Source organism: Chlorocebus sabaeus, chromosome 1, assembly GCF_047675955.1.
Source record: "Chlorocebus sabaeus isolate Y175 chromosome 1, mChlSab1.0.hap1, whole genome shotgun sequence".
Classification (NCBI taxonomy): Eukaryota; Metazoa; Chordata; class Mammalia; order Primates; family Cercopithecidae; genus Chlorocebus; species Chlorocebus sabaeus.
The window spans coordinates 44,412,273-44,438,710 of record NC_132904.1 but is presented as its reverse complement, the minus strand read 5'-3'; the positions used below and the strand labels follow the sequence as shown (position 1 = coordinate 44,438,710).

General features: G+C 35.0%; 1 protein-coding gene across 5 annotated transcripts in view; it reads left to right on the top strand.

The window, feature by feature from the left end:
* Positions 1–26,438, top strand: part of PRMT3 (protein arginine methyltransferase 3) — a 134,520-nt gene that overhangs the window by 12,240 nt on the left and 95,842 nt on the right. For 4 of the 5 annotated variants that reach the window (XM_008004263.3, XM_008004272.3, XM_073017793.1 and 1 more), the window contains 2 exons: positions 2,828–2,893; positions 11,142–11,263. In XM_008004263.3, the coding sequence (XP_008002454.2) occupies positions 2,828–2,893; positions 11,142–11,263 (188 nt within the window). The remainder of the gene's footprint in view (positions 1–2,827; positions 2,894–11,141; positions 11,264–26,438) is intronic. The other variant, XM_037999575.2, reaches the window with a different exon arrangement.

Here is a 26,438-nt window from a genome sequence, read left to right as displayed (position 1 = left end):
TATCACAGCTTTATTTCTCGTTTCTTATCAGAATGATTCTTAGCACACATAAACTGTTCAAGGTATATTACCACTAGAATCTTACCTAATTTTTGTAACTCATTTAAAATTGAGAAATCATATTTACAGGACATATTTTTGTGGTTGGAATCGGCCTTGTTTTTAGAGAGTATAATTCGGGTTTTTTGTTGCTTGGCTTCATGTCTTTTTATGACACTATTTTTGGTACATGTTTTGATTATAATTTTTAAAAAAATAGCTTGTGATCTTATTTCTTTAGATAAGATGAAGATACCTTTCTTGAATTCCAGAGATATAATTGATAGAGGGATAAATTACATGAACTTTCAAAACTCCTTGCCACTTTATCTTTTTGAAGAAGAGTCATCATTGACTAATACTGTAAATCCGAAATGCATCAGTCTTCTTTGTTTTAAGATCAACATTATTCATTCTGTTGTACATTTATCACAGATCATAGTGCCCTTTAGTAAAGTGAAATTTTAGTAATTTTTCTTTGCTGCATTCTCTTTATTGTATCTGCAACTGTCTCATGGACTACCAAGTGAGCACCACCACCTTTATGAGCTTGTAAATTAAAAACATACTGTTGCTTGTATCTGTAAAATTTATAGTATATAACTGTTTTCTTTACCTTCATTCTTTTCTTTATATTTGCAGGAATAATTTCTTGATACCTTACTAGTCTTAAAATATTATCTTGCTCCTAAGTATTGGAGCAGTAATTTTTTTATTTTATTTTTCTTAGTTTCAAGGTTGATATAAAAAATGTTTTTAATTTCTGTTTATTGTTTTGTATTGACATGTTAGCCTTTGTTAGAATAAATTTTTAGAAATTGTTATAAAAGCTACTCTTTTGTTTGCTTACATTTTCTTATTTTTGGATTTTTCTTTTTTTTCAAAAATTCAGTGACTGAATTGAAGCTCTGCTATATACAAGGCACTATGTTTTGTATACTTTGGATTTCATTACACCAGCATGAGCATACAAACAAAAACAAATGAATATATTGAAAGAGCCAGAATGAAAGATTGTAATTTAGTTGAGTAGCAGTGCATGGCGTTAGGACAGCAGTTGGAATTCTATTGATTAAGTGGAAGTAGTGGTGAGGCAGTATGATTAGTGAGACCTTTCTGAGTGACTGCATTCCTGACTGATGTTCACCCTGTGTAAGTTTTGTTGTTTCTGCAAAATCACTGGTTATAGTATCAGAGGAGTATAAAATTTGTGAAAATGTATGAAATGGTATGCTTTGAAAAAAGTTTTAAAATTAGATAATTAGTTTATATATACATTTATTTATCTTAGTAATTCTTAAAGTAACTTTGGGAGAAGATTTAATAAGCCTAATTTTAAAATTTTTTTGTAAAGCAGTGAGAAGTAATCAGAAAACATGGAATTAATTGTGGACAATTGCCTTTTTAGGTCTAGTACTTAAGTAAAACAATTTGCCCTTTAAGATCTCCTTTTATGCTTTAAAAAAAGTCTCAATTGGCATAAAAATATTTTGGGGGCATGATTTGTATAAAATTTTGATATTGTAGCAATTGATGTAATATTTTGTTTTCACCCTGATGTGAAACTTAAAACTAGAATTCCCATTCTGTGATACTTATTTTTATCACAGTCATATTGTACTAACTTGACAGCAGAGCCCCTAACTGCTTACTTTGCAGTCAGTATGTGTTTCAACCTAGGGAATCAACTCTATTCATGAACCAGCATAAATGTTAGAGTTATGTGCTTGCCTTGGCCACAAGGTTATATGAGACTCCAGAGTGTAGGAGCCTTATAATGTGGGCTGCAGGGCTCAAATGATTTACTTTTAGGCTTACAGGCTTTTAAACATCATTTCCTACTACAGAAATTTTTACAAACAAAACAGGAATGTAAATCAGATAGGTGCTGATCAATGACTTTCTTTGAAAAACGTATCCAGTTTAGTGTAATTTTTCGTATGTAGCTGCAATGTTTGCATTTATTTATTTTTATCTCCTTTCTTCTTTTGTTTTTGTTTTTGAGATGGAATTTTTGCTCTTGTGGCCCAGGCTGGAGTGCAATGGTGCGATCTCAGCTCACCGCAACCTCCGCCTCCCGGTTCAAGCGATTCTCCTGCCTCAGCCTCCTCAGTAGCTGGGATTACAGGCATGCGCCACCACACCTGGCTAATTTTGTATTTTTGGTAGAGACAGGGTTACTCCATGTTGGTCAGGCTGGTCTCAAACTCCCGGCCTCAGGTGATCTGCCCGTCTCAGCCTCCCAAAGTGCTGGGATTACAGGCGTGAGCCTCCAAACCCAGCTCCTAACTTTTATTTCTGTTTTTTTTTGGAGTCAGGGTCTTACTTTGTTGCCCAGCCTGGTCTCAGACTCCTAGCTTCAAGTGAGTATTCCAGGTGTGAGCCACTGCACTTGGCTTCTCCCTTATTTTAATATAGCTGTAGTGCAGAGAATCAGGCTGTAGTTTCCAGGCCCTGTTGAAAGGAGAAAACATATTCATCTTTTATTAGCTTCAATTATCACTCTAAGAGGTCTTATGGTGATAATACACATAAAGAGAAAAATGTACACATTTTTAAGAACTTGGGTCTTATTTGAGTTTCAGTCTTCGTAAAATATTTTCTTTGTGTGTTGTTGCTATTTCTATTCTTTTTTGTTTTCTTAGGAAAAAAAAATAAGCTTGGTATCCCAGGTATAAAAGCTGCTATGGAAACTAGCAATGTGTGATAAAATGGCAAATATCGACCTTAAAAAATTTATTTGTTTAGACTGTCCTATAAACACAGCGTTTTCGTCTCTCCACCCTAGGACAAAATACGAACAGAAAGCTACCGAGATTTCATATACCAGAATCCACATATCTTCAAAGACAAGGTAAGTAGCATAGGTTATAGAATTATACATTTCATGTTGTTCTTGGGCAGTAGAAATCCTCTCTTGGGTCATCATTGTGATAGCAATTGATTTAACACCTTCTGTATTTCACGGAAGACTTTTATGACACTGCTCTGTGGTGGAGAGTACTGATAACAGAAATGCTGATTGCTGCTGTCATTCAATATGCTCTTTTTAAAAATTGAAAGTTATTAATTATAATGACATAGCTTAGTTATAATGACATAGCTTAGTTAAATTTTGCTTATTCAGATAATTTTGCTTAAACCATATTTTTGTTTATAGTTATTCCTATGAATTTTAAATGTATCAGATAAGCACCATGTCATAGCATACTTTTAATTATTACTCTAGTTTGTGTTCAGTAATGGAAAATTAATGAGTTTAAGAGCATTAAGAAGTAGTGTTCACTATTGTAATATAGTACTTATTTTATATGCTTCCTTTTAATACTTAACCCCATTAAGAGATACTTTGTATTTTACAATTAGTTTTACTATTGGCTTAAGTTATTTAAAAAATGATCTTATACTCCGTGTGTACATGTGCTGAGTGTTTTAAATTTGTGTTTTTTGGCTTTTCTTCCTTACACATTTTGTTTTTTCATTTTTTCTTTACTCTGTTTTCCCTCTCTCTTTTCCCCTCTGCCTTTTCCTCCCTCTCTACATTGGCATGGTTACTTAAAAGTTCAGATTTTCTGTTTGTTCTTCCTGATGGGAAATTAATCCCCTAATTTAATCAGGAATATTATGATCTCTGCCGTTTACATACCTTTCCTTGGGAATTTTTTCCCACTGTTTTTACTTTGAGAACATGTATATTGATAATGTATCAGATTCTTATAATTCGGCTTTCATCTCTCTAAGATTATTTCATGGGCTTTACATGATATGGCAACAGTAACAACCTTTATGTTTTAAAAATCCTTTTTCCTGATTTTTGTATTGTTTGGAATATAATCTGGATTGACTTTTCATTTTCCATACCTCTTTTTTAAGAGCAGTGTTTCACTTGTGAGTTGGCTGAATTGGACAGAATTTGTATGGTGCTCTGATCTTTTTGGACAAAGCATCGCACCTCATGAAAAGTTTATAATTGTTTGTGCTGATTCCCACCAGAGACAAATAAATGATTTCATTTAAAAATTATAGTTGATCAGTTTTTTATATTTAAGTTTTTTGTATGCTTTTTATATGTTACTATAGTGGAGATTTTCATAGTTTTTTTTTGTTTTTTTTTTTGTTTTTTTGAGACGGAGTCTTACTCTGTCACCCAGGCTGGAGTGCAGTGGCGCGATTTCGGCTCACTGCAACCTCTGCCTCCCGGGTTCAAGTGATTCTCCTGCATCAGCCTCCCCAGTAGCTAGGACTACAGGCACGCGACACCATGCCCAGCTAATTTTTGTATTTTTAATAGAGATGGGGTTTCACCATGTTGGTTAGGATGGTCTTGATCTCTTGACCTTGTGATCCGCCTGCCTTGGCCTCCCAAAGTGCTGGGATTACAGGCGTGAGCCACTGCACCCAGCCCTTCATAGTTTTTATATTTGCAAAACAAGTGCTGGAAAGTTTATTTAATGTTTGTCTAAAAACCACTTTGTTTCCAGTGAAGCAAATTATGTTACTGTTAACAACATTGCTTTATATTTCTAGTTAGATTATGCCCAGATTTTTATTTTATTTTCTCCTTAATATGTAAATATGAGAATCACTAATCCTGGCTAGTCTGGAACCAGTTATATAATTTTGGGCAAGTGGTGAATCTCTTTGGGCCTAACCTGTAAGGTGATTGTAAAAATGCCTTCTGGTAAATTCTGTGGGTTTTGTTACGGTGAAAGCATCATCATTGCCTTTCTTTGAGCCATCTTCTCTTAATACTTGATGATAGGAATACCAGAGGAGCTTGTTAAGAAAGTAAATTAGAATGTTCCTTCAGTATGCTTCTGAATGGAGTTGTCTTATAATAGGTAAGTAAATACTGAAAAGGCTCAAGTGTTAGTAATCATAAGATTAATCATCAAGATATTAAATATTGTTATTAAAATTTTTTTCTTTCCCTTCTCTCTCCATGCCTTCCCAGCCTCCTTTTCTTCCTTCTTTTCTTAATATTGTTTCAATTCACAAAGCTCCTGTGGAGGCCATATGGTTTCTCAGATTAATTTAACTTTGGGTGGTATTTAATCGTGTTGTCACCCACTCATAATTAATTTCTGTTTGTAGTTTATTGAAGAAATTCCCAGTTAGGTGCCTTCTTTATGCTTGTGGTTGTTATCTACAGTTACAATTCATTCAGTTTTTTAAGAAAAAAAATGAATCATATTTCCTCATCATTTTATAAAATAATGTTCATTTTATTTCTACCTCTTTGATTCTATCAAATTTTAGCTTATCTGCCTGATAACCTAATTCTAAGCTAGTGTAATAAATAACTAACATACAATTAAAAATACAGACTTTAGAAGCAGGTTAGCCTGTGTTTGAATGCAGGCCCTACAATTTACCAGCTATGTGACCTTTGACCTGTTTCTTTGCCACTCTGAAGCTCACATTCATCATTTGTAGAATGAGGATTAAATAAGGATTTCATACACTTACGGATATATGCATTTGTATATACATTATATCTGAATGTGTATATGGATAGTCTTACAAAAAAAACATACTCTAATTGGAGTATACTAAATATACCCTTTTGTACTTTCCTCACTCAGCAGCTTTTCTTGGAGAAATTCCTTATTATCTTTTTACCCGCATGTTTTTTCTTTTGGTAAAATAAACATGATATGAAATTTGCCACCTTAGCTATCCTTAAGTGTATAGATCAGTGGTATTAAATACATTTATAATGTCATGCAGCCATCACCACTTCCATCTCCAGAACTCTTCATCTTGTAAAACTGGAACTATTCTCATTAAACCGTTAATTCCCCGTTCTCCCTTCTTCCCAGCCCTTGGCAATCGCTATTCTACTTTCTGTCTCTATGATTTTGACTACTCGTATACATCATATATGTGGAATCTTACAGTACAGTCGTTCCCTCAGTATCTGTGAGGGGTTGGTTCCAGGACACTCTGTGGATACCAGCATCCACAAATGCTCATTTACCTGATATAAAATGGTGTAGTGTTTGCATATAACCCATGAACATCTTCCTGTGTACTTTAAATCATCTCCAGATTACTTACAATACCTAATACAGTGTAAGTGCTATATAAATAGTTGTTATACTGTATTGTTTAGGGGACAATGGCAAGAGAAAGAAGACCATGTTCAGTATAGATGCAATTTTTTTTTTCCAGAATGTTTTCGATTAGCAGTTGCTTGACTCCTTCGATGGGGAATCCAGGGATACAAAGGGCTGACTGTATTTCCTTTTGTAACCGGCTTATTGCACTTAGCATAATGTCCTCAAGGTTTGACCTTGTTGTAGCAAATGTCAGAATTTTTTTCGTCTTTAAGGCTCAATAATCCATTTTATGTATGTACAACATTTTGCTTATTCATTCATTCATCTGTCCGGATATTTGGGTTACTTCTGTATTAAAGCTATTGTGAATATTGCTGCTATTAACATAGGTATACAGATATCTCTTAGAGGCCCTGCTTTTAATTCTTTTGGGTATATACCCAGAAATGAAGTTCCTGAGTCACATAGTAATTTCATGTTTAATTCCTTGAGGAAGCACCGTGCTGTTTTTCACAGTGGGTGTACCATTTTGTATTCCCACCAGCAGTGCACAAGGCTTCCAATTTCTCCATATCCTTAGCAGTACTTGTTGTTTTCTAGTTTTTTGATAATAGCTGTCCTCGTTGGTGTGAGGTGATATTTGTTTTGGTTTGCATTTTTCTAATGATTAGTGATTTTGAGCATCTTTTCATTAGTACTCTTTTAATGATTCATATATCCAATGTAAGAACGTCCATAAGTTGTTTCAGTTTTTGTATTAGAAACTGCTTCATACGAACTATTAAAAATATTTTTATATATATGGGAGTACAATTATAAGGTAATTTTTTAGCACTGGACCCCCTAGGTCATAAAGGGTATATACCATGTATGGTGTCACCAGTTGTGCTGCCAGCTTGTCTTTGGTACACAGCAAGGGAGCATTGATCTTCCCAGACACTGTCACCAAAGCACTTTTAGCAAACTTCTAAATTCCACACTAATCTTTTATGTTTAATTTTTTAGTTTTGTAAATGTTTTATTTTAATGAGAGTTTCTGGAAACTTATTACACACTGTTCTATTGTATATATTTTCATTTTTGCCATACAGTATTTCAAGCTGAGGTACTATAACTGTACTAGATACATATATACTATATAGTATACTGTTTTCTTGCTATGTTGGTTAATACATTTTATTTGGAACTTTTAAAAAAATTCTTTTTGTTTGCAGTGATGTATATCAATTGCATGTTAAAATACAATTCTTAATGTTTATAAAAGTAATTATGTTAAAATGTACTGACTCACCCAGACAGGCCATGTGTTCAAGAACAGATTCCCACTGAAACCATCTGGATGTAGGATAGGAAGCACAAAGTAGTAACCTTTCAACAACTTTATTTCTTCAGTGGATATCAAGCTGTTTAGATTATCTCTCTTCTGGAGTCAATACTAATAAATTATATTTTCAATATATAATGGAAACAGCTGGTCATGGTGGCTGCCGCCTGTAATCCCAGCACTTTGGGAGGCCAAGGCGGGTGGATCACTTGAGGTCAGGAGTTTGAGACCATCCTGGCCAACATGGTGAAACCCCGTTTCTACTAAAAATACAAAAATTAGCCAGATGTGGTGGAGGACGCCTGTAATCCCAGCTACTCAGGAGGCTGAGGCAGGAGAATCACTTAAACCCGCAAGGTGGAGGTTGCATTGAGCTGAGATTGTGCCACTGCACTCCAGCCTGGGCAACAGAGCGAGACTCTGTCTCAAAAATGAAAAAAATAAAGATATAATGGAAGGAAAACTCCACTTATAATAGTAATGCAGAAGATAAAATGAACAGAAGTAAACTAGAAATATATGCAGGACTACATAAAAAAAGATTTTTAAAAGAACAACTAAAGTACCTAACAGACAATTTAAACAAATCGAAAGTCATACCAGGTTCTTAAATAGGAAAACTCAAAATTGTTTTCCCTAAATTTTAGCTCAGTTCTCATAAAAATGCTAACACTTTTAAACCTAGACAAACCAATTATCTTGTTTATATGGAAAAATAAATAAAAAAAGTTTTCCAGAAACATTGTGGAAAAATATTTGCAGTGAGTGTGGACCAGACTTAGTTGATATTAAATCATTTTATAAAGCTTCAGTAACTAAAATAATTCGTGGCACGTGAATATATAGATTAACAGAACATTTAAAATCCACTTCTAAATGCAAATATACACAAATATTTAAATGACTGTTAAAGGTCACATACCAAGTCAGTGGGGGAAACCTTGTTTAATAACTGATATTGTGACAAGTTGCCAGCCGTTTGAACAAAGCATTGGAACCATGCCTCATAGTGTGTACCATGGTTTAAAAACAAACTGTGTTAATGAAACTGTGAATGTACTAGAAGGAAATGGGTAAAGATGAAATGCAATGAAATGGGAAGACTGGAGAAGGCTTATCTAATTATGATCAGAGTCCTGGAGATATTTTAGAAAAGATTAATAAGTTTAATTGTAGGTTAAGAATTCCTGTGTAGCAAAAATCACTGTAAGTAGAATCAAAAGACAAAACTACATGCTGTGAGAAAACATGGCATGTCATATTACAGAGGGCTAATCTTAATTTACAAAGAACTCTTATCTGCTAAGACAGATTGATAAGAAAAGGACTAGCAACTGAGTGGGAAAAATGGAGAGAAGATGTAAATCAGTAGTTCACATAAAATTACAGATGGCTCTACAATACATGGAATGATGCTAAATCTCCTAAGAGAAATGCATATTAAAACTAGATCAACATATCATTATTTTGTGATTGCCAGATGGGTAGACATCCAAAAGTTTGATTATATGTCCCATAGGCTAGTCTCACCTATGGGGAAATTGGTACTAATACATTGCTCAGTGGAGTCTTCATTAGCAGAATTGCCCTGTGAGATCAATTTGATTATGTCTAGCAGAATTACAAATATGTACTCTTTGACACAGTGTTTTCACTTCTAGGAATATATTCTTTAGATTTACTAATTCATGGGAATGGGCTTCCATATGAGGTTATTTTCAGCATTTATTGCCCTAGTAAGATTTCGGGAACACCTAAAATGTTCATCAGAGAACTGGATTGTGATACAGCCGTAGTATGGAATCCTGTACAGCTACATAAAAGAAAGGAGCTCTAGAAATTGATAAGGAGAGATCTCTAAATTATATTGTTAAAAAATATATATGTAGCACAGTGGGTATAATATGCTATCATTTGTGTAAAAGAAGGAAAAACATGTATTGAATTGTAATATGCATAAAAATTTTTTTAAAGCATAGGAAATGTGCCTGATGGTTAAACCATAATTCTATTGCCTAGTGAGAAAAAAAAAATTGGTGTACAGTATCATCAATTCTTAATTCTAGTTTTATTTTTCTTAGGATAGTTTCTCATTACTCAGAGGAAAATCCAAGGCACTCTGTGATCTGACCCCTGCCTTCACCTCCAAGTAACCTTTCTGAACCCAGTTCAGCCACACTGGCCATCTTGGCTTTGCCTGGAATGTTGTGTCTTGTATTTAATATCCTCCTGACTAAAATGCTCTTCTCCTAGATCTTTGCATGACACCCTCCTTTATTCAGTTCTGTGCTCACATGTATCAAAGAGGTATTCTCAGACCTAACTAGAATGGTAAAAGAGTGTATCTTCTCTCCTCTGCTCTAACCTCTACTCTACTTAATTTTTCTTACTACCTGACCTTATTTTATATTCTTTGTCTCTCTCACAAGATTGTATGTGCCATTAAGACAGGGATTTGGTCTTGTTTGTTGCTGTACCCCATCACTGAAATCAATTCCTGGTACTTAGTAATGCTTAGTGAATACTTACAGTATGAGGGCATTGAAATAATTTCCTATTTTGGGACAAATATGTATGATTTTTTAGGCCATTGATAGTGAAAGATTTAAAGCACTAGTTTTCAGTAATTTCACAGAGTAGTGTACCTAGAAGGATTTTGCTAAATGTGTTTCCTTGGTGACTTGTTTTTGTTTTTACTATGAACTAAGCAGGCTTCATTATATTCCAGGGAAAACCATATTAAATTCTTGATTTCAATAATTGCTCCCCACTTACCCCCAATAGCATCTTAAAACTTTTGGTTCTAATAAATACTTTTCTTTCACCAAGAATTAAGTTTGCAACTTAAACTCTCAAGTTACTGAATTTTGACAGCTAACTTGTTTTCATTGCACTTTCTTATTAAAATGGGCTGAATATTTGATTTTGGGAGTGGGAAAGATGTAGTGATATTCTGTATCCTTGATTACTTTATAACCCTTTTCAAATTGTATTGGGTCAAGCCATCCTGCTTAAATTAATTCCTGCCACTCAAACTTGAAGAAATTTATTTCTGTTAAAATGTAGAATTACTGAGCCTAAGATAGAATATACGTACAATAGGGAAATTTAAAACAATAATTCTCTCTTAAATCTATAGACATCTTTTTTTTATATAAAATCTCTTAAATTAAGCATTGTTGGGTCTGATTACAATAGACTATAGCCAACTATACTGTTATTAATTTAAAACAACTCATAGTAATGATATCTTCAGTTTTCCCAAATAGAAATTACCATATTTGCTTAGTTTAAATTTTTTTTTTTTTTTTTTTTTTTTTGTGATGGAGTTTCTCTCTTGTTGCCCAGGCTGGAGTGCAATGGCGTGATCTTGGCTCACCGCAACTTCCACCTCCCAGGTTCAAGAGATTCTCCTGCCTCAGCCCTCCGAGTAGCTGGGATTACAGGCATGCGCCACCATGCCCCGCTAATTTTGTATTTTTAGTAGAGACAGGGTTTCTCCATGTTGGTCAGGCTGGACTCAAACTCCTGACCTGAGGTGATCTGCCCACCTCGGCCTCCCAAAGTGCTGGGATGACAGGCATGAGCCACCGTGCCTAGCCAGTTTAAAGTTTTTATTGTGAATTTTTCCTAGCCAGAAAGATCATAATATATGAATAGAATTTAATATAGAGACTTTTTTGATAACATCTCTTTTTTTTTTTAAATTACCCCAGGTAGTTTTGGATGTTGGGTGTGGAACCGGAATTCTCTCTATGTTTGCTGCTAAAGCTGGGGCAAAGAAGGTTCTTGGAGTTGATCAATCCGAAATACTTTACCAGGCAATGGATATTATAAGGTACATATATTTTAAGCCTTCATTTAAGTTTATTTTAAAATTTAATGATTCTTTAACAGATTTTCTTGTCTTTAGTAGCTATCTAAGGCAGACTAATGACATTTGTCTTTTAGTAAAAATTCACTCCAGAATAATAATATTTTAAGTTGAATTGAGCTAGACACATTTGAGCTATGCTGCTGAATAATCTTTTCACAGTTCACATTGATGAGAATTATTTTTATGTAATTCTCTGGCTTTCTGACTATGGCTATAAATATGCTAATTCTAATAATGTAAAATTAAAAACTTGATACTTAGGGTAATACTGACAGGACTCCCTACTTACTAATATATTTATTATATGTTAGTAATATTTTCTTTAGCAAATACCAATTATACTAAAGACTAAGAGTTATTTGCCTTTTTCTTTTGTGACAACACTAGTCCATGTACCTCCTTCAAATTAAGTAAATTCCAAAGTTGCTAAAAACAAGGCAGAGTGGATTTAGTTTATTACCCCCTAAAACTTTTATTCTCTAAAACTCTCTGTCTTTTGAGTATTTAGCTGGGTTGATTTTACAGTTGGCTTATGACCTAGTAAGAAGGCCTTTATTTGAAATCCAGCTGTCACAACTGAATTTCTTTCCCTATGTACTTAACAAAAGCACCTTACATTTGGAACTTAGGAGTCATTTCCAGAATACGTAATCAATAGGAGGCTTCTCATAGCAACTTTTAAGTGATTCTTCAACTTACACTGCTGTTCCACTCTTAAGATTGATTAATGTTAGCCGGGCATGGTGGCTCATGTCTGTAATCCCAGCACTTTGGGAGGCTGAGGTGAAAGGATTGCTTGAGCCCAGGAGTTCACTCTGTCCTCTATAAAATATGTTTTAAAATTAGCCAGACATGGTGGTGCATGCCTGTAATCCCACTTACTTGGGAGACTGAGGCAGGAGGATTGATTGACCTGGGGAGGTGGAGGCTACAGTGAGCCATGATCGTGCCACTGCACTTCAGCTTGGGTAACAGAGCAAGACACTTTCTCCAAAAAAAATTTTTTAAATTTGATTAGTGTTAGTCTTTTCTGATTAGTTAAAACTTTTAAATATGATTATATAAAATATTTAAATTTGTTTAGATTTTATTTTGTAACTAGAAGGAGAGTGTTATGGTTAGAAGAACAAGTTTGAATCAAGCTTGGGATGGAGTCCTCACGCTACCATTTAACCAGTACTTGGAACTTGAGTTAAAGTACATCTGGCGTGTTAGAAATCTCAGTTGTTTCACTCAGTTGTTTCACAAACTTGTAAGTTTCGTTTGTGGTTGTAAGTAAGATGCATAAGTTATAAGTAATACGTATATATAAATCAGTTTGGCCTATTGCCCAGCACATAGTAAATATTTTGAGATGCGCAAGTTATAAGAAAGATATACATATAAATCAGTTTGGCCTGTTGCCCGCCACATGTTAAATATTTGGAGCATTAGCTATGGTTATTATTAACAAATACCAAATCAGTGTTAATGGAAAAATTGCACCGAACTTGTTAGGTTTTCCATAGATAATGGTTTGTGGTTGTGATTTTTGTATTGGAATATGTATACACACACACACACACACACACACACACACACACATATATGTTGCAATTGCAATTATAGAATTGCACATACATATATATATCGATAGATATCTAGTCAAGCTTTTTCTAGTTCTTATGATACCATTAAGTACAACATAATCATTTTGAGGGTTCCATAGAAAGTACCCTCAATTGCTTATTCATTGCCATCCAAACAAATATGAGAACCACTGTCCCAAAGACGAGATTGTTTTAGAAGAATTCTCAAAATTTTATTGTTGATAGTAAAATTATGATGAGCTATTTCTACTAGAATTTCTAGTCTTATGAGACCTATTTCTATTAGAATTTCGAGTACATTTATGAATTAGTCAGTTTTTTTTTACTATAGCATGGGACTACATGTGCTCTCATTTTAATTTCTTAACTCTATGAAAGAAATGGAAAGGAATTATAATACACTGTTTCATTTTATTTTACAGAAGTCCTGATTCCCATTGTCTTTGTAGAAACATGTTTATATAATGATTACACCTAAAATTCATCGTTTATAATATGAATAGTTAGTGCTAGAGTATACAGTGTCCAAGCTTCTTAGTAAAATATTTAAAATGTTTCAGACATATACGTTTAACATTCGATTACTTAAAATAATGAGGAAAATGTTTTCTGACAAATTATTTCTAGAGGTAAATTAATTTTCAGTCCTTTTTTCTTTGCAGTCATCTAAACACTTCATGATATTTTACTTTTGATCTAGAGTTACAGTTTTGGAGGAACAAGACAGTGGAATTAAGCATGTTTCTGGTATATTGATGAGCTCCCAGCAAAAACAATTGCTTAAAAAAATTATATTTTATGATTTTTCAAGATAAATGATAAACTAGTCTGTGTAACTCTTTTAATTTAATACCAGTATTAAAAACCTTGAAGCTATGTTAAAATATTATTTAAAGATATTCACAGTAATTCTATCCAGATTTAAGAATAATTTTTTTTCTGCCCACATAATCCTAAATATTTTTATTAGTTAGAAGACCTTCTAAAGTATATTTGTCACCGGTGAAGACCTTCTAAAGTATATTTGTCACCAGTGCAGAGCCCAGAATGGTTTGGGATTAAGTCTTGTTTTTAAAGTCTCCAGGAAAGCTACCAACTTACTTTTAATCAAAGGATGGGTGTCAATTTGCATTTATTAGTATTTTTTCTGTTAAGATAGTGTCTTCAACATCAGTGGGCAAAAGCAGAAATGTGAAAGAAATATGTCCCTGATTCAGCAAGTGACATCTGCAGTCACAAAGGAGTGCTTTTCCATGTACTCAAAGACAATAATAAATTGCTCCTCCCATCTCATCTTTAGGTCTTTCACTTATAAAGCCAGAGCTAACAGAATGTCTCTTTAGCAATATTTACAGGATTCGATACAAACGTGTTTTTGATATTTAACTTAAAGTTAATTCAGCTAAGTAAGCACGTAACTAAAAGTATTTTAACAAGATTTTTATATGGTAATAATGAGATTAAAACCCAGCAATCTAATCTAGCATAATAGCTTTTCATTAAAATTACTAGGGTTCAAGATACCCAAAATTTGAGCTCTGTCAGTTTCTCAGGATGGAATAGGTAGAGATATGTGACTTATTTGGATAAGGATCCTCTGTCTAATCATTGAGTCAAAGTACTTGTCTTTAGTCTTTTCTGTGTGTATTTCTGGACAGAGTTTGATCATTTTGTCAACCAAATTTTTGAATTTCGATCACTAATTTTAATGTAGTGAAGTAGGAAGTAAATATGTCAAACTATTCTTTGCTGTGTCAAATATTTTATGCTTACCAGTGTTTATCCTCTCAATCTTGTAGAGTGTCATTTTTGTAAGATTTCCTGCTAGCTCCAAAGTATATCTAAATCTTTGCTTGAGTGTCAGATGTAGTTATAGGAAGGAAGCATAGGTAAAAAGTGCAATGAAGAAATCAAAATCAGTTTCACTACTGCAAATAATTATTTTCTTGCTGTAATGTTAGCAGTCAGAGAAGTAGCATTTGTGACCAAGTTTACTACCAAGCATGGAGAGTGTAATAAAATGACTAAACCTTAAGTTTATATTCAATTAAAGTACCAATTTAGCTAAATGAACATTTTGCATAGAGCACATATTTACTATAAATAAGCTTTTGCAAAAAATAATCACATTTTAAAAAATAATTTTAAAACATTGCACATGAGAGCATATACCTAGAACCTTAGTGAGGAAAAGTTTTATTATACAACAGGTTCACAGTTGATTCAGTGGGAACAGCCATGTATTGTGACTTTGTGGTAATGGATTTTTAACAAAACAAATGGTATCCACATAAGACTTTTTTTTTTTTTTTTTTCTAATTATCTATAAAGCTCCTGCATATGTTCTTTTCCCCCTTTGTACAGTGTGGAAATTGAACAAGTAGATGTATTTAAAGGACTAAAGAAGCAGGCTGCTTATTATATCACGGCTTTTAGTACTAATGACCAGAATTGTACTCTAGTTGCTTATTGAATACCTTGTCATTCAATTCCTAGTTTTCTTTTCAGATGGAAACTATCAAAGGCTGTAGTTGTTATTATCAAGATGCAGTGATATTTGTGTAGACCTTTGTCTTACCTCATGCTAGATGGCCATGTTTAAGATTCATTATAGACATTATTTTTGCCAATTGTTACCAGAGTCATGGTCATCAGAGCAGAGGGAAGCGTTTGTTCACCAGATACATTTTGCAAAAATATGAACTTTTAAAAATCTGTTCACAAAACTGTTGAACAGTTATGTAGTCTGAACCTCCCCCCCACCTTTGCTTTGAAGTATCAGAGTTATTCCTGAGAATTCCTTAAAAGGATTTTTGAAATTTTCAGCTGTATGTGACAGTAGAGAGGATGATATGAATTCCTGTGTGCCTATCACCCGTGTCTACATTTATCAGTTTTTTTGCCATCTTTTTTTATCCGTTTCCCTCCCACCTTTTTGTTTTGTTTTTGTTTTTGTTGGAGTATTTCGAAGTAAAACTCATGCACTATATCAGTAAATGTGTCCTAATACATTTGAGTGTTAGTGCATGAGAACATTTATTGAAAATGACTAGCACTCAATCTTTAGATACCCCAATTTAATAATAAAATTGCTAACATTAATTTAGTGTTTTCTATTGAGTCTCCTTTGGTGCAGTTATAACTGAATCTCTTTTGATGTAGATTATTATAGCTATTATAGAGATTAAGAGGCTGGGCATGGTGGCGTGTGCCTGAGGCAGGAGAATCACTTGAGACTAGGAGTTTGCAGCTACTAGTGTGCTAGGATTGCACCTGTGAATACCCAGCATACTATAGCCTGGGCAACATAGTGACACTGTGTCTCTATAGTGGGGTCAGAATTAGTTCCCAGGCAGCCTGACTCCATAGCTTATCCTCATAGCCAGTTTGCAGTTCCTTATCTCCATTGAACTACTTACAAGGTATGTATTGGTTATATTCAGTAGTTTGCTTTACTTAAAACCTACAGATAGTTTGAAAAGCAGGCCTTTTTGTTTTGGATAAGCCAACATTGTACTGTTTCTTCAGAAATGTTCTTTGCCTTTTTTATATTGTGAAAAGGTAGTTATTTTTATAGTGTTCGTATGTCTCTCCTTTGTCTTCCTTTTGAAATTTTAAAATTTGGAGTGAAATACCTTCTATTCCTCTGTGAATGTACTTCTAAAAGAATATGTATGAAAGTTAATTGTTAATATCCCCACAGTTTACTGACTCATTATTCTAACCAGTTGAGGATGCCACATAGCATGCTTATCTCAGCATCCAGACATGACTTGAGTTCTAATTTTTCTTTCACTAATTAGCTTTATAATAATGGGCAAATTACACAACCCCTTTAAGCCCTGATTTCTTCGTTTATAAAATGAGGTTGATAGAGTCTCATAAGATTGTTATAGGAATTGTATCCATTATGGTGCTTTGCAAAATGGCTGGCCCTGTAACTGCTTACTAAATGTTAGCAGTAATGATAATCATGTTAATTATTAGTAGCGGTCATATGCTTGGCTTGGCATCAGTGCCTCAAATAATGTTTTATGTTTGGGTGGTTATGTTTCATTTAGGACATTTATTGCAACTATCTTGTCAAAATGTGACTCACTTTTTTGTCTTCTATTTCACAATCTCTATTCTCTTATACTATAAAACGTCAAACTTTAGTCATACTCTGTACTCACTCACCTCTCTTGAACTCTGTTCTCAACTTCTCTGATACTTGTCTATTCTTGTTTATTGAAGCTTTCTGTAACATCAGTCAATGAAAACAGCTCTTCTGGTTAGCAGGCTCTAAGTTGTCCTTATCCCTTCTGAGGCCCTTTTCTCTGTCAGAAGTCTGTATACAGTAGAATATCTTCTGTTAAACTCCACAAGCCTACATCTATAAAAGGCACTTTAAATTCTAAAAGATAGATATTTTTAAAATATACAGTCTTTTATTCTTTCAAACACATGCAACTTAATCCTTGGATTATGTTTAAAATAATTTTTGGCTAGGCATGGTGGCTTAAACACTTGTAATCCCAGCACTTTGGTAGGCTGAGGTAGGAGGATCCCTTGAGACCAGGAGTTCAAGACCAACCTGGGCAAGATAGCAAGAACTGTCTTTACCAAAAAAATAATAAATACTACTACTAACAATTTTTATCTCCTTTTTATTTAAAAAGGTGATCTAGCATTTCTAAAGAAATGAGTTTAGAATAGGATACATTTTGGTTATTATTGTAAACTGACAGTATATCAGGCTTTAAGGATTAGACTGGCTCTTCTGAGGTTGCAGACATGAATAAAACAATATAGATTTTCTGAGATGTTATGTTAGTAAGGGCAAATAGGTCTTAAAGTGAGATATGGAAAAGAATGAGAAATTGTTTCTTATTTTTGCTATCATACTTTGGACTCTGCAGTGAAAGATCATTTCAGCAACATAAACTTACCTAAGGATAGCAAAGGTATTCTGTTGCCAGACGATTGTATACTGTGTTTATTACCCTCGGGAAGCACAGGTAGCTTCTGTTTAATATTTTTAGCATTATCTTGGCTGCCTTTGGTTTCTCATTGACACAGCTAGGGAATAGCTCATTATTCAGACTTTCAGATGTTACTGCAGAAGAGTTTTTAGAAGATTGATCCATCATATGGCCACAATGCAGTACACTCAATCTCAGTATGACATTAAAGATGCAATCTTTTATATTGCCTGTGTCTAGAATACTCTTAGAAAGGAAACATTAAGGAAAGCCTAGAGAATATTTTGATTTATTGTCATGTTTATGTAGGTGTCTTTCTCTAGACACGAGGATAAGAGCTTTATCCTCATCTTTTTATCCCTAACACCTAACAAAGTGTCTGATATACATAGTAGATGCTTAGTTAAGGTTTTTGAGTAGAAGTAAAGTATCTTAAGGTAATGATTTTAAAGATGGTGGTGGTGGTGGGGTGTGTGTGTGTGTGTGTGTGTGTGTGTGTGTGTGTGTGTGTGTATTTTGGAAAAGGACCACAAAATACACCAGCAAAAATTCTTGAAATAAGGGATGCTACTTCATATTTTGTTTCTAAATTTAATAGGAATAACAGAAATGTGAATTAAAGCCAAAGAGAAATTTGAACCACTGATGAGGCTAAAATAGTTTTTTAAAAAATTTGTTCTTCAAAAGCCATAGAACTCTGGTGAAGGTCATGAAGGTGATCAGACACCTTACAGGGAAATTAAATTTATTTCCCTTCCTAGTATGCCCCGAAGCCCCCTTAATTTCTTATTCACCCCAGTGGTTCTGTCTTTATGGGGTACATTGCATGACCACCCACTAGTTCAGTGATTTACTGGAAGAACTCACACAATTCAGTATAAAGCTGTACTCACAGCTGAGATTACAGAAAAGGGTATAGGGCAGAAACAGCAGGAAAAAGATACCCACAGGCAAAGAAATCACAGGCAGACTTCCAAGGTATCTCTCTCTTTTTACACAAGAGCTACACAAGAGATTTACTCCCCAGCTTCATACCTCAGAGGCACATGTGAGATGTCTCTACCTAGGGAAATTTGCTTGAGTCTTAGAGACTGTAGTTCTTAAAGCTAGCGGGTCAAGTAGGCATATTTCCACCATGTGACCAGCCATGGTATATACCCAAACCAGGTAATAAGTGTGCATGATAAATCTTTATGTTTACTTTAAACATGTCGTCAACTTGCTTCATCTAAACCTACTGCTTCAGGTAAATGGAGTATCATCATTATTCTGCAATCATATGAGTGATCTAGGCGTTCTTGTTCTTAGAGTTTGATCAAGAATCATTGCCATGGCTATAGAGATCTAAGCAAGAACTGAGTAAAACAAAACAGATCTGCTGCATTCACTCATTTTTCCAAGTTGTAAACTTGGCCTTCATACTTGACATTTTCTTCCCCTTTACCCAACATACCTGTTGGAGACAGAGTCCTGTTGAGTATCCTTAATGGTTCTCAAATATGTCTCTTGTCTATCCATGATGTTTCTCATGCGTTACTTTACATTCTTAGATCTCTCACCTGAATTAATGCATCTACACTTGACTAGTTGTTTGTCTTTGCCTCCCACCACTCTTCTGTTCTCTGTAGTGCAGCCAGACTGATTTCCCCACTTGATTCTTCTCTACTTTAAATAAAAAGGAAGAAAGGTGGGGGGGAAGATATTTTTGTATTGGGAAGACGAAAGAGGATAAATTACATGTGATTCTTCTATCAGTGACCACTATCAACATTTTGTTATATTTCTTGCCATTCTCAAAAGCCTTAGGTCACAAAGATGAAATCCATAGGAATGTAAACTTTACCAAAATATCAGCTCCCTGTGTTGTGGCAGGAATTTTTCTTTTTTTCATTCATTGATGTGTCCCAATTACCAGGAAGGGGACCCAGCACATCCTAGGCATTCAGTGTAAGTACTTATTCAATGAATGAATGAATGAATTAATCAATTTTTAAGATTCAGGACATTGTATATTCAAAGCCAGGTAAATCATTATCACCAAAGTCTGCAACCCCATTGTTTCTGATAGATTCCAGATGACTATTTTTATCTTTTTTCACTTTATTAGAACTGAGTTATTGCTAATTTCAAACAATAAATGTCCTCAGTGTTAGTAATTCCACAGCTACACATTTGTAAATAGAGATGATACATTTGGGAGGGAGCAGCTCATAGAATAGCTTTGTTATGGTTCCAGGTCTATGCCCCATACCTTCTTGGTAGTTCATTCCTTGTGGGATGTGTGTAAATCTGCCTCCAGCTTCATATGTTTAAGAATTCTTGCTTTTTGTTGACATTTATGAATGAAGGACTAGATATTTTAATAAAGGTAACTGGTATAGGTTTTATCTCTGAGGGGAAAAGGTGGAGACTGGTCAGTTTACAGTTACCCCAGTAATGTTTTAGTACCTTTATCACTCCCACATTGTACACCTCTTGACTCCACTGGTTTGTGTTGTGAAGAATGGCTCCACGTCCACTATCATGCTCACTGATGTGTGCACTGAGTACTGGGTCTTTCTTCACAGATTTACCAATATAATTTCATTCCCTTTTTTCTCTCAACTAAATTATGAGATTCTTTGGTTCTTTGGTATTCCCTTCCAAAATCTCCATGTATTTATCCATGTCTTACATTTTATATTATTGTCATTTCACTGTGCTTAGGGAGCAAAAGAGAAATAAATATGTATACATCAATGACATATTGAACTGAAAGTAAATGAATAGTATATATTGTATCTATTATATCTATTAGGATATTCCCTTCTTCTCCCCCATAAGCTATCATCCATGTATTCTAGGCGAACTTTACATGTGTTTTATCACTAACTTTAAATGCATTTGATTAGGTATTCATTGTATGAACTCACATGTACTTTCTGTTGCTTGCTTGTCTGTCTCCCCACTAGACCATCTTCTTCCTTAGAACATAGACCATATCTTTTACCTAAATCACGTAGGGAAAACGTAGATTGAAAATTTAATCCCATATTTCTTATTCCAAAGATCCTGAAATAACTCTTCATTATCTTTAAGTAAAATCTAGACTTAAAGATAAGTCTTAGCATTACCTCTAAATATCCCCCAACTATGTCACTGTATACTATCTCTTGTTGCTCTAGTCATACTAAACTGTTCAAAGTTCTTTAAATTTACTTCTCTCTCTCTCTGTCACACACACACACACGAGGCAGTTGTGCACACACACAACCATCCTCTACCCATACCCATACACATCATTGTGTATGCTGTGTCCTTTCCTGGCTAAGCTCAAATGTCACTTAGATAAAGATTTATCATATGAGCTTCCATAGTCCCCAATCCTGTTTACTATTCTGTCTCTCTTAGACCATACCCTTAAGTGCATGGACTGTGTCTTTTATCTCTGTATGCTTCGTACAAGATAATTAATCATGATGATGTCCCTGTATCATGAAGTGAAAGTTAAATTGCTACTTTTAAGATAGGAAATAAGATAGGAACGTATGTGTTCTGACAAAATTTCCCCTCAGAAAAAGTTGATAATTTCATTTTTATTGGATTATTTAAGAGAATTACTTAAAGATATCCTTTTTATTACCTCGTCGTATTTCTTTATATTAGAATCATGCTAGTTTTTCAGTAGGTGTTTCCAAAGATAAAGATTCATTTGGCTTATATTGAAGTAGGGTTTAATGAGTAGCCACTTGAGAAAACTAAGTAAAATCTGTATATTTTTTTCACGAATGGAAAAAATCAGGTGGTGATTAACAGTCTTATGAAAGGTTATCTATGTCGATGATATCTGTTTTAATACAAAACTAATGGGAATTATAAGGCTTTGTCTTTTTTCCTGTGTTTTCCCTTAAATCCTAATCTTTCTTGTTATAGTCATATTTGAACAACAAATAATTACTGATGCAAATAGGATTATGACTTGTAGCAGACAGTAAACAGGCCTAGCAGATGGTCTCTTACAGAACACAGATCTTATTTCAGCATAACCATTCTGAAGATATTTTTAAGCAATGGGAACATTTTTCTCTTTTAAAAGAAGCTTGCCTTCAGTTTTCTTTGAAGTGTTTGTCATTGTTAAAGCCTTAATCAGTATTTCGGTAAGCAACAAGCAACTATAGCAATTTCATCAGAATTTTATTAAATACTGTTTTGAAAAAAAACTCATAAGCATTTCTTTAAAACTTTTTGTATGAAATATAACATGTAAAATGAGTACATAAAACATCAATAAACATGTTTAATATGCATAAGTATCCATAAATAACAAATGAAATTAAACATATAGTAACCATCACCCAGGCCAAGAGAACTTTGCCACCAATTCAGAATCCCACCCACCTCCACTGCTCTTTCTCGATTAGATGGGCTACTATGAACAGTTTTATTATGATCTGGTTTTACATGTGCCCTGGTGCACACATCTGGGAGGTGTATACTTACAAGTAGAACTGTGGTCCTTAGGGTATACATATCTTCAGATTTCCTAGATATTGCCAGACTATTTTCCAAAGTGGTTATACCAGTTTATCTTATACATATAGTATGTAGCAGTTCTGGTTGGTATTATCCACCTTTAAAAAATGTTTCCAGTCATTTGTGTAGCAGTATCTCATTGCAATTTTAATTTTTGTTTCTTTGATTGCTAATGAAACTGAGCACCTTTTCATGTGATTGTTAGCCATTTGGATTTCCTTTTTCTGTGAAATATCTGTTTATGCCTTTTGCTCAGGTTTCTTTTGAGTTGTGTCTTGTTTGTGTATTTGTAGGCAATCTATATATATATATTTTGGATTTGAACTGTTGATTGGTTTTATGTAATACGAAAGTCTTCTCTCATTTGTGTTTGCCTTTTCACCCTCTTTGTAATATCTCTCGATGAATTGAAATTCTCAGTTTTCATATGGTAACATTCTTATTTATAGTTGCCACTGTTTGTGAGTTGAGTAAGGAATCTGTACCTTCACTGAGGTTTTAGAGGTATATTTTCTTGTAAATGCTTTATAATTGTGCTTTTTACACTTAGGCATTGATTTTTGTATATGGTATGAAGTGGTGGTCCAGTTTTGTTCCTTTTCTTGGTATTATATTTAGATGACCCAGTTGTCCTGGTCCCATTCATTAATCTTTGTACTTATATTATCATTTTTATCAAGAATCAAGCATCATTATATGAGGCCTGTATAACCTTTACACTACAACTCCACTAAGGCAGTAGGACCGAAAATCACAAGTCACTCATTCATGAATGCAAATGCAAGAATCCTAATAAAAATATTGGAAAACTGGGCCAGGCACAGTGGCTCACGCCTATAATTCCAACACTTTAGGAGGTCAAGGTGGGTGGATTACTTTAGGCCAGGAGTTCGAGACCAGCCTGAGCAACATGGCGAAACCCTATCTCTACTAAAAGTGCAAAAGTTAGCCCGGCATGGTTGCACATGCCTGTAATCCCGGCTACTTGGGAGGCTGAGGCAGGAGAATCACTTGAACCCTGGAAGCTGAGGTTGCAGTGAGCTGAGATCGTGCCACTGCACTCTAGCCTGGGTGACAGAGCAAGACTGTGTCTCAAAAATAAAGGAAAACTGAGCAATAAATTGGGAAGTAAAGTTTATTCTAGGAATGGTTAAATATGAGAAAATCAGAAAAATCTATTGAGTGTGTCTCAAGAGATGCAGTATAAAATTCTGATAAAATTTAGTATCCATTCAGTTTATCTATGTATTTAAAACCGTTAGCAAACTAGAGTTAGAAAGCAGTGTCCCAATATGATAAAGAACAGGGTCCCCAACCCCCAGGCTGTGGACGAGTACCTGTCAGTGTCCTGTTAGGAACCAGGCCACACAGCAGGAGGTGAGCAGTGGGTGAGTGAACATTATCGCCTGAGCGCCGCCTCCTGTCAGATCAATGGGGGCATTAGATTTTCATGGAGTGCAAACGCTAACGCTGTTGTGAACTGCATATGTGAGGGGTCTAGGTTGTGCATTCCTTACAAGAATCTAATACCTGATGATCTGAGGTGGCAGTTTCATCCCAAAACCATCTCCCACCCGCAGGTCCATGGAAAGATTGTCTTCCATGAAACTGGTCCTTGGTGCCAAAAAAATTGGGGAGTGCCGATACAGAGTATCTGTAAAAACAAAACCTACAGCCAGTATCTTGATGAAGCAGTGAAAGCATTCTCTTTAAGTTCAGGAATAGGACAAGGATACCTTTCATCACCTCTTCTATCCAACACCATAAAGGAGATCCTAGCCAATGCACTAATATGATCAAAAGAAAAGTATAAGAATGGGGTATGAAGAAACAAAACTGTTTTTATGATGTTTGTGTATATTTATGAATACAGACATTAGAAAGAAGCTATAAACAAATTACGATAAAAGTATCAAGATGCTGAATACCTAATTAATCAGAGTTTATTATTATTTTTGTTTATTTGTTTGTTTGTTTGAGACAGGGTCTTTGTCATCCAGGCTGGGGAGCAGTGGCAAAATCATCTCTTACTGCAGCCTTGACCTCCCAGGCCCAAGTGATCCTCCCACCTTGCCTCTCAAGTAGCTGGGACCACAGGCCCATGCCACCATGCTTGCCTAGTTTGTTTATTTTTTGTAGAGACAAGTTCTTTCTATGTTGCCTAGGCTGGTCTTGAACTCCTGGGCTCAAGCAATCCTCCCATCTTGGCCTCTCAAGGTGCTGGTATTATAAGCAGGAGCCACCACGCCTGGCCTATTGTTAATATTTTTAACCTCCTCCCAGACAATGCAAGGACATTAAGTCACTTTAAATGGAAAATTCACCCTGGGGATGAACATCCCCCAGTAAATGTTGGCTGTGAATCATGGGTCAGCTGTTTTAATTTATTCCTCCCCACCACCTTCTGACCTTGATCATTGTCTCCTTTCCATATATTTCTCAGGTGTCTTTGTTTTATTGTTTTTTGCAATCACTTATGCAAAGAATAAGTCTCTAAAAACCCTTAATGACCACCAGGATTTGACCTGTCCTCTATAAACTTGTTAATAATTTCTTCGTAGAACTCTCATCTGATTTCTCTTTTTTACATCATTTTTCAAAAACCATTGAGTCCTTCTCAGTGAGCTGGGTTTTTTTTCCCTTGTCCTTTCTTTCCTCTCCTTGATTTTCCTTTTCCTTTCTATGTTAAAAACTGTATGTGGGCCTCATGCTTGTTAACTGAGCCAGTCAATCAGATAGTGCCTCCTGAATATTCTCTTGGCCTCCTAATCGTAAGATTACATAAAGTATATGAGAATGGGGAGTTGCTAATTTCTACATACATCATCACCTCTGTCCATAGCAGTAAATTCTATTGTTATAAAGCCAATCTAAGTTCAGTTGTACTCCTAGCATGCCTACTCCTTCAGAAGGACTGTTTGCTTTATATGTGGGGAAGAGAGTACGGCAGTTACCTCTCTTGGGGTAGGTATGCTGCAATCCTGCTTTTACTCACTGTAGCAGATTGGTTGTCATACCACCTGGAAGAATCTCTTCACAGCCACTTGGGGATCAATCATCAATCCAGTTACCCCTTCTACTCAGCAGTATATAAAGTAAGTGATGTGTTTCCCTGTTTATTAATTCTGAGAATTTATGCCAGTAGTAAATGTTGAGTGTTTATGCCAATAGTGAATCACCAGGATTTTCTGGTATTTCTCCGTAAAACAGTTTCTCTTCTTTTTTACTGAATACTCTCAGAACATAGTAGTCCCCAAAACTTGTCCTCTAGCTGTTTGCATTGTCTTTGTGGCAACTCATAGTTTTAAGTTCATTACTTTCCTAGTGAATACTTCATCTTTCCAGGTAGATGTAAAAGCGTAAGAAGGTCTTTCAGTGAAAGGAAAAACTCTCTCTCTTGCCACCATTTCCTCTTTGAAAGGACTGACATTTATTAGAAACTAGTAACAGCCAGAGAATGGGATTTTTCACTGTCTTCCCCTCTGCATACTATTCCCTATCAGTCCACTAGCTAGTTATCTAAATCTTGCCATTTCCTACCAAGGTTAGGTAGGCAAACATCCTAGGATTCAATCCTCTGCCAGTTTTTTTTTTTTAATTCCTTTTTCTGGCTAAAGAAATTCTTTAGCCTTTGTGACTCATGGGTCTGCAAGAGAGTCCTGCACACAGCACCATTCTGAGCTAACGTAGTTTCAAGTCAGACACACGTGAACCTAATTACCCAATGTTACCGAGAGAGATTACCCAGTTTTAAACTTTATTAATAATTTCAAAGGTACAGGCAATGAGGAGACTCAGAAGAAGTAGGGATTAATCTGGCACATAGAACGAGGCTTCTTACTGTGTGAATTGATAACCCATCCACCCCATTTGCAGACCTTTTCTACTCCGGGCCAGAGATCATGTAGCTCATATAGGGAAGGAAGGACTAAAGCAGCTGCTTTTAATATCCAGATCTCTTAGTCTGGACTTCCTGATTCCCTCTATTATATGGGTAAGATCTCTGGTTCATGTGAGTTAGATTTGACACTCTGATCTATGTATTGACTCACTACATATGTCCATTTGCTT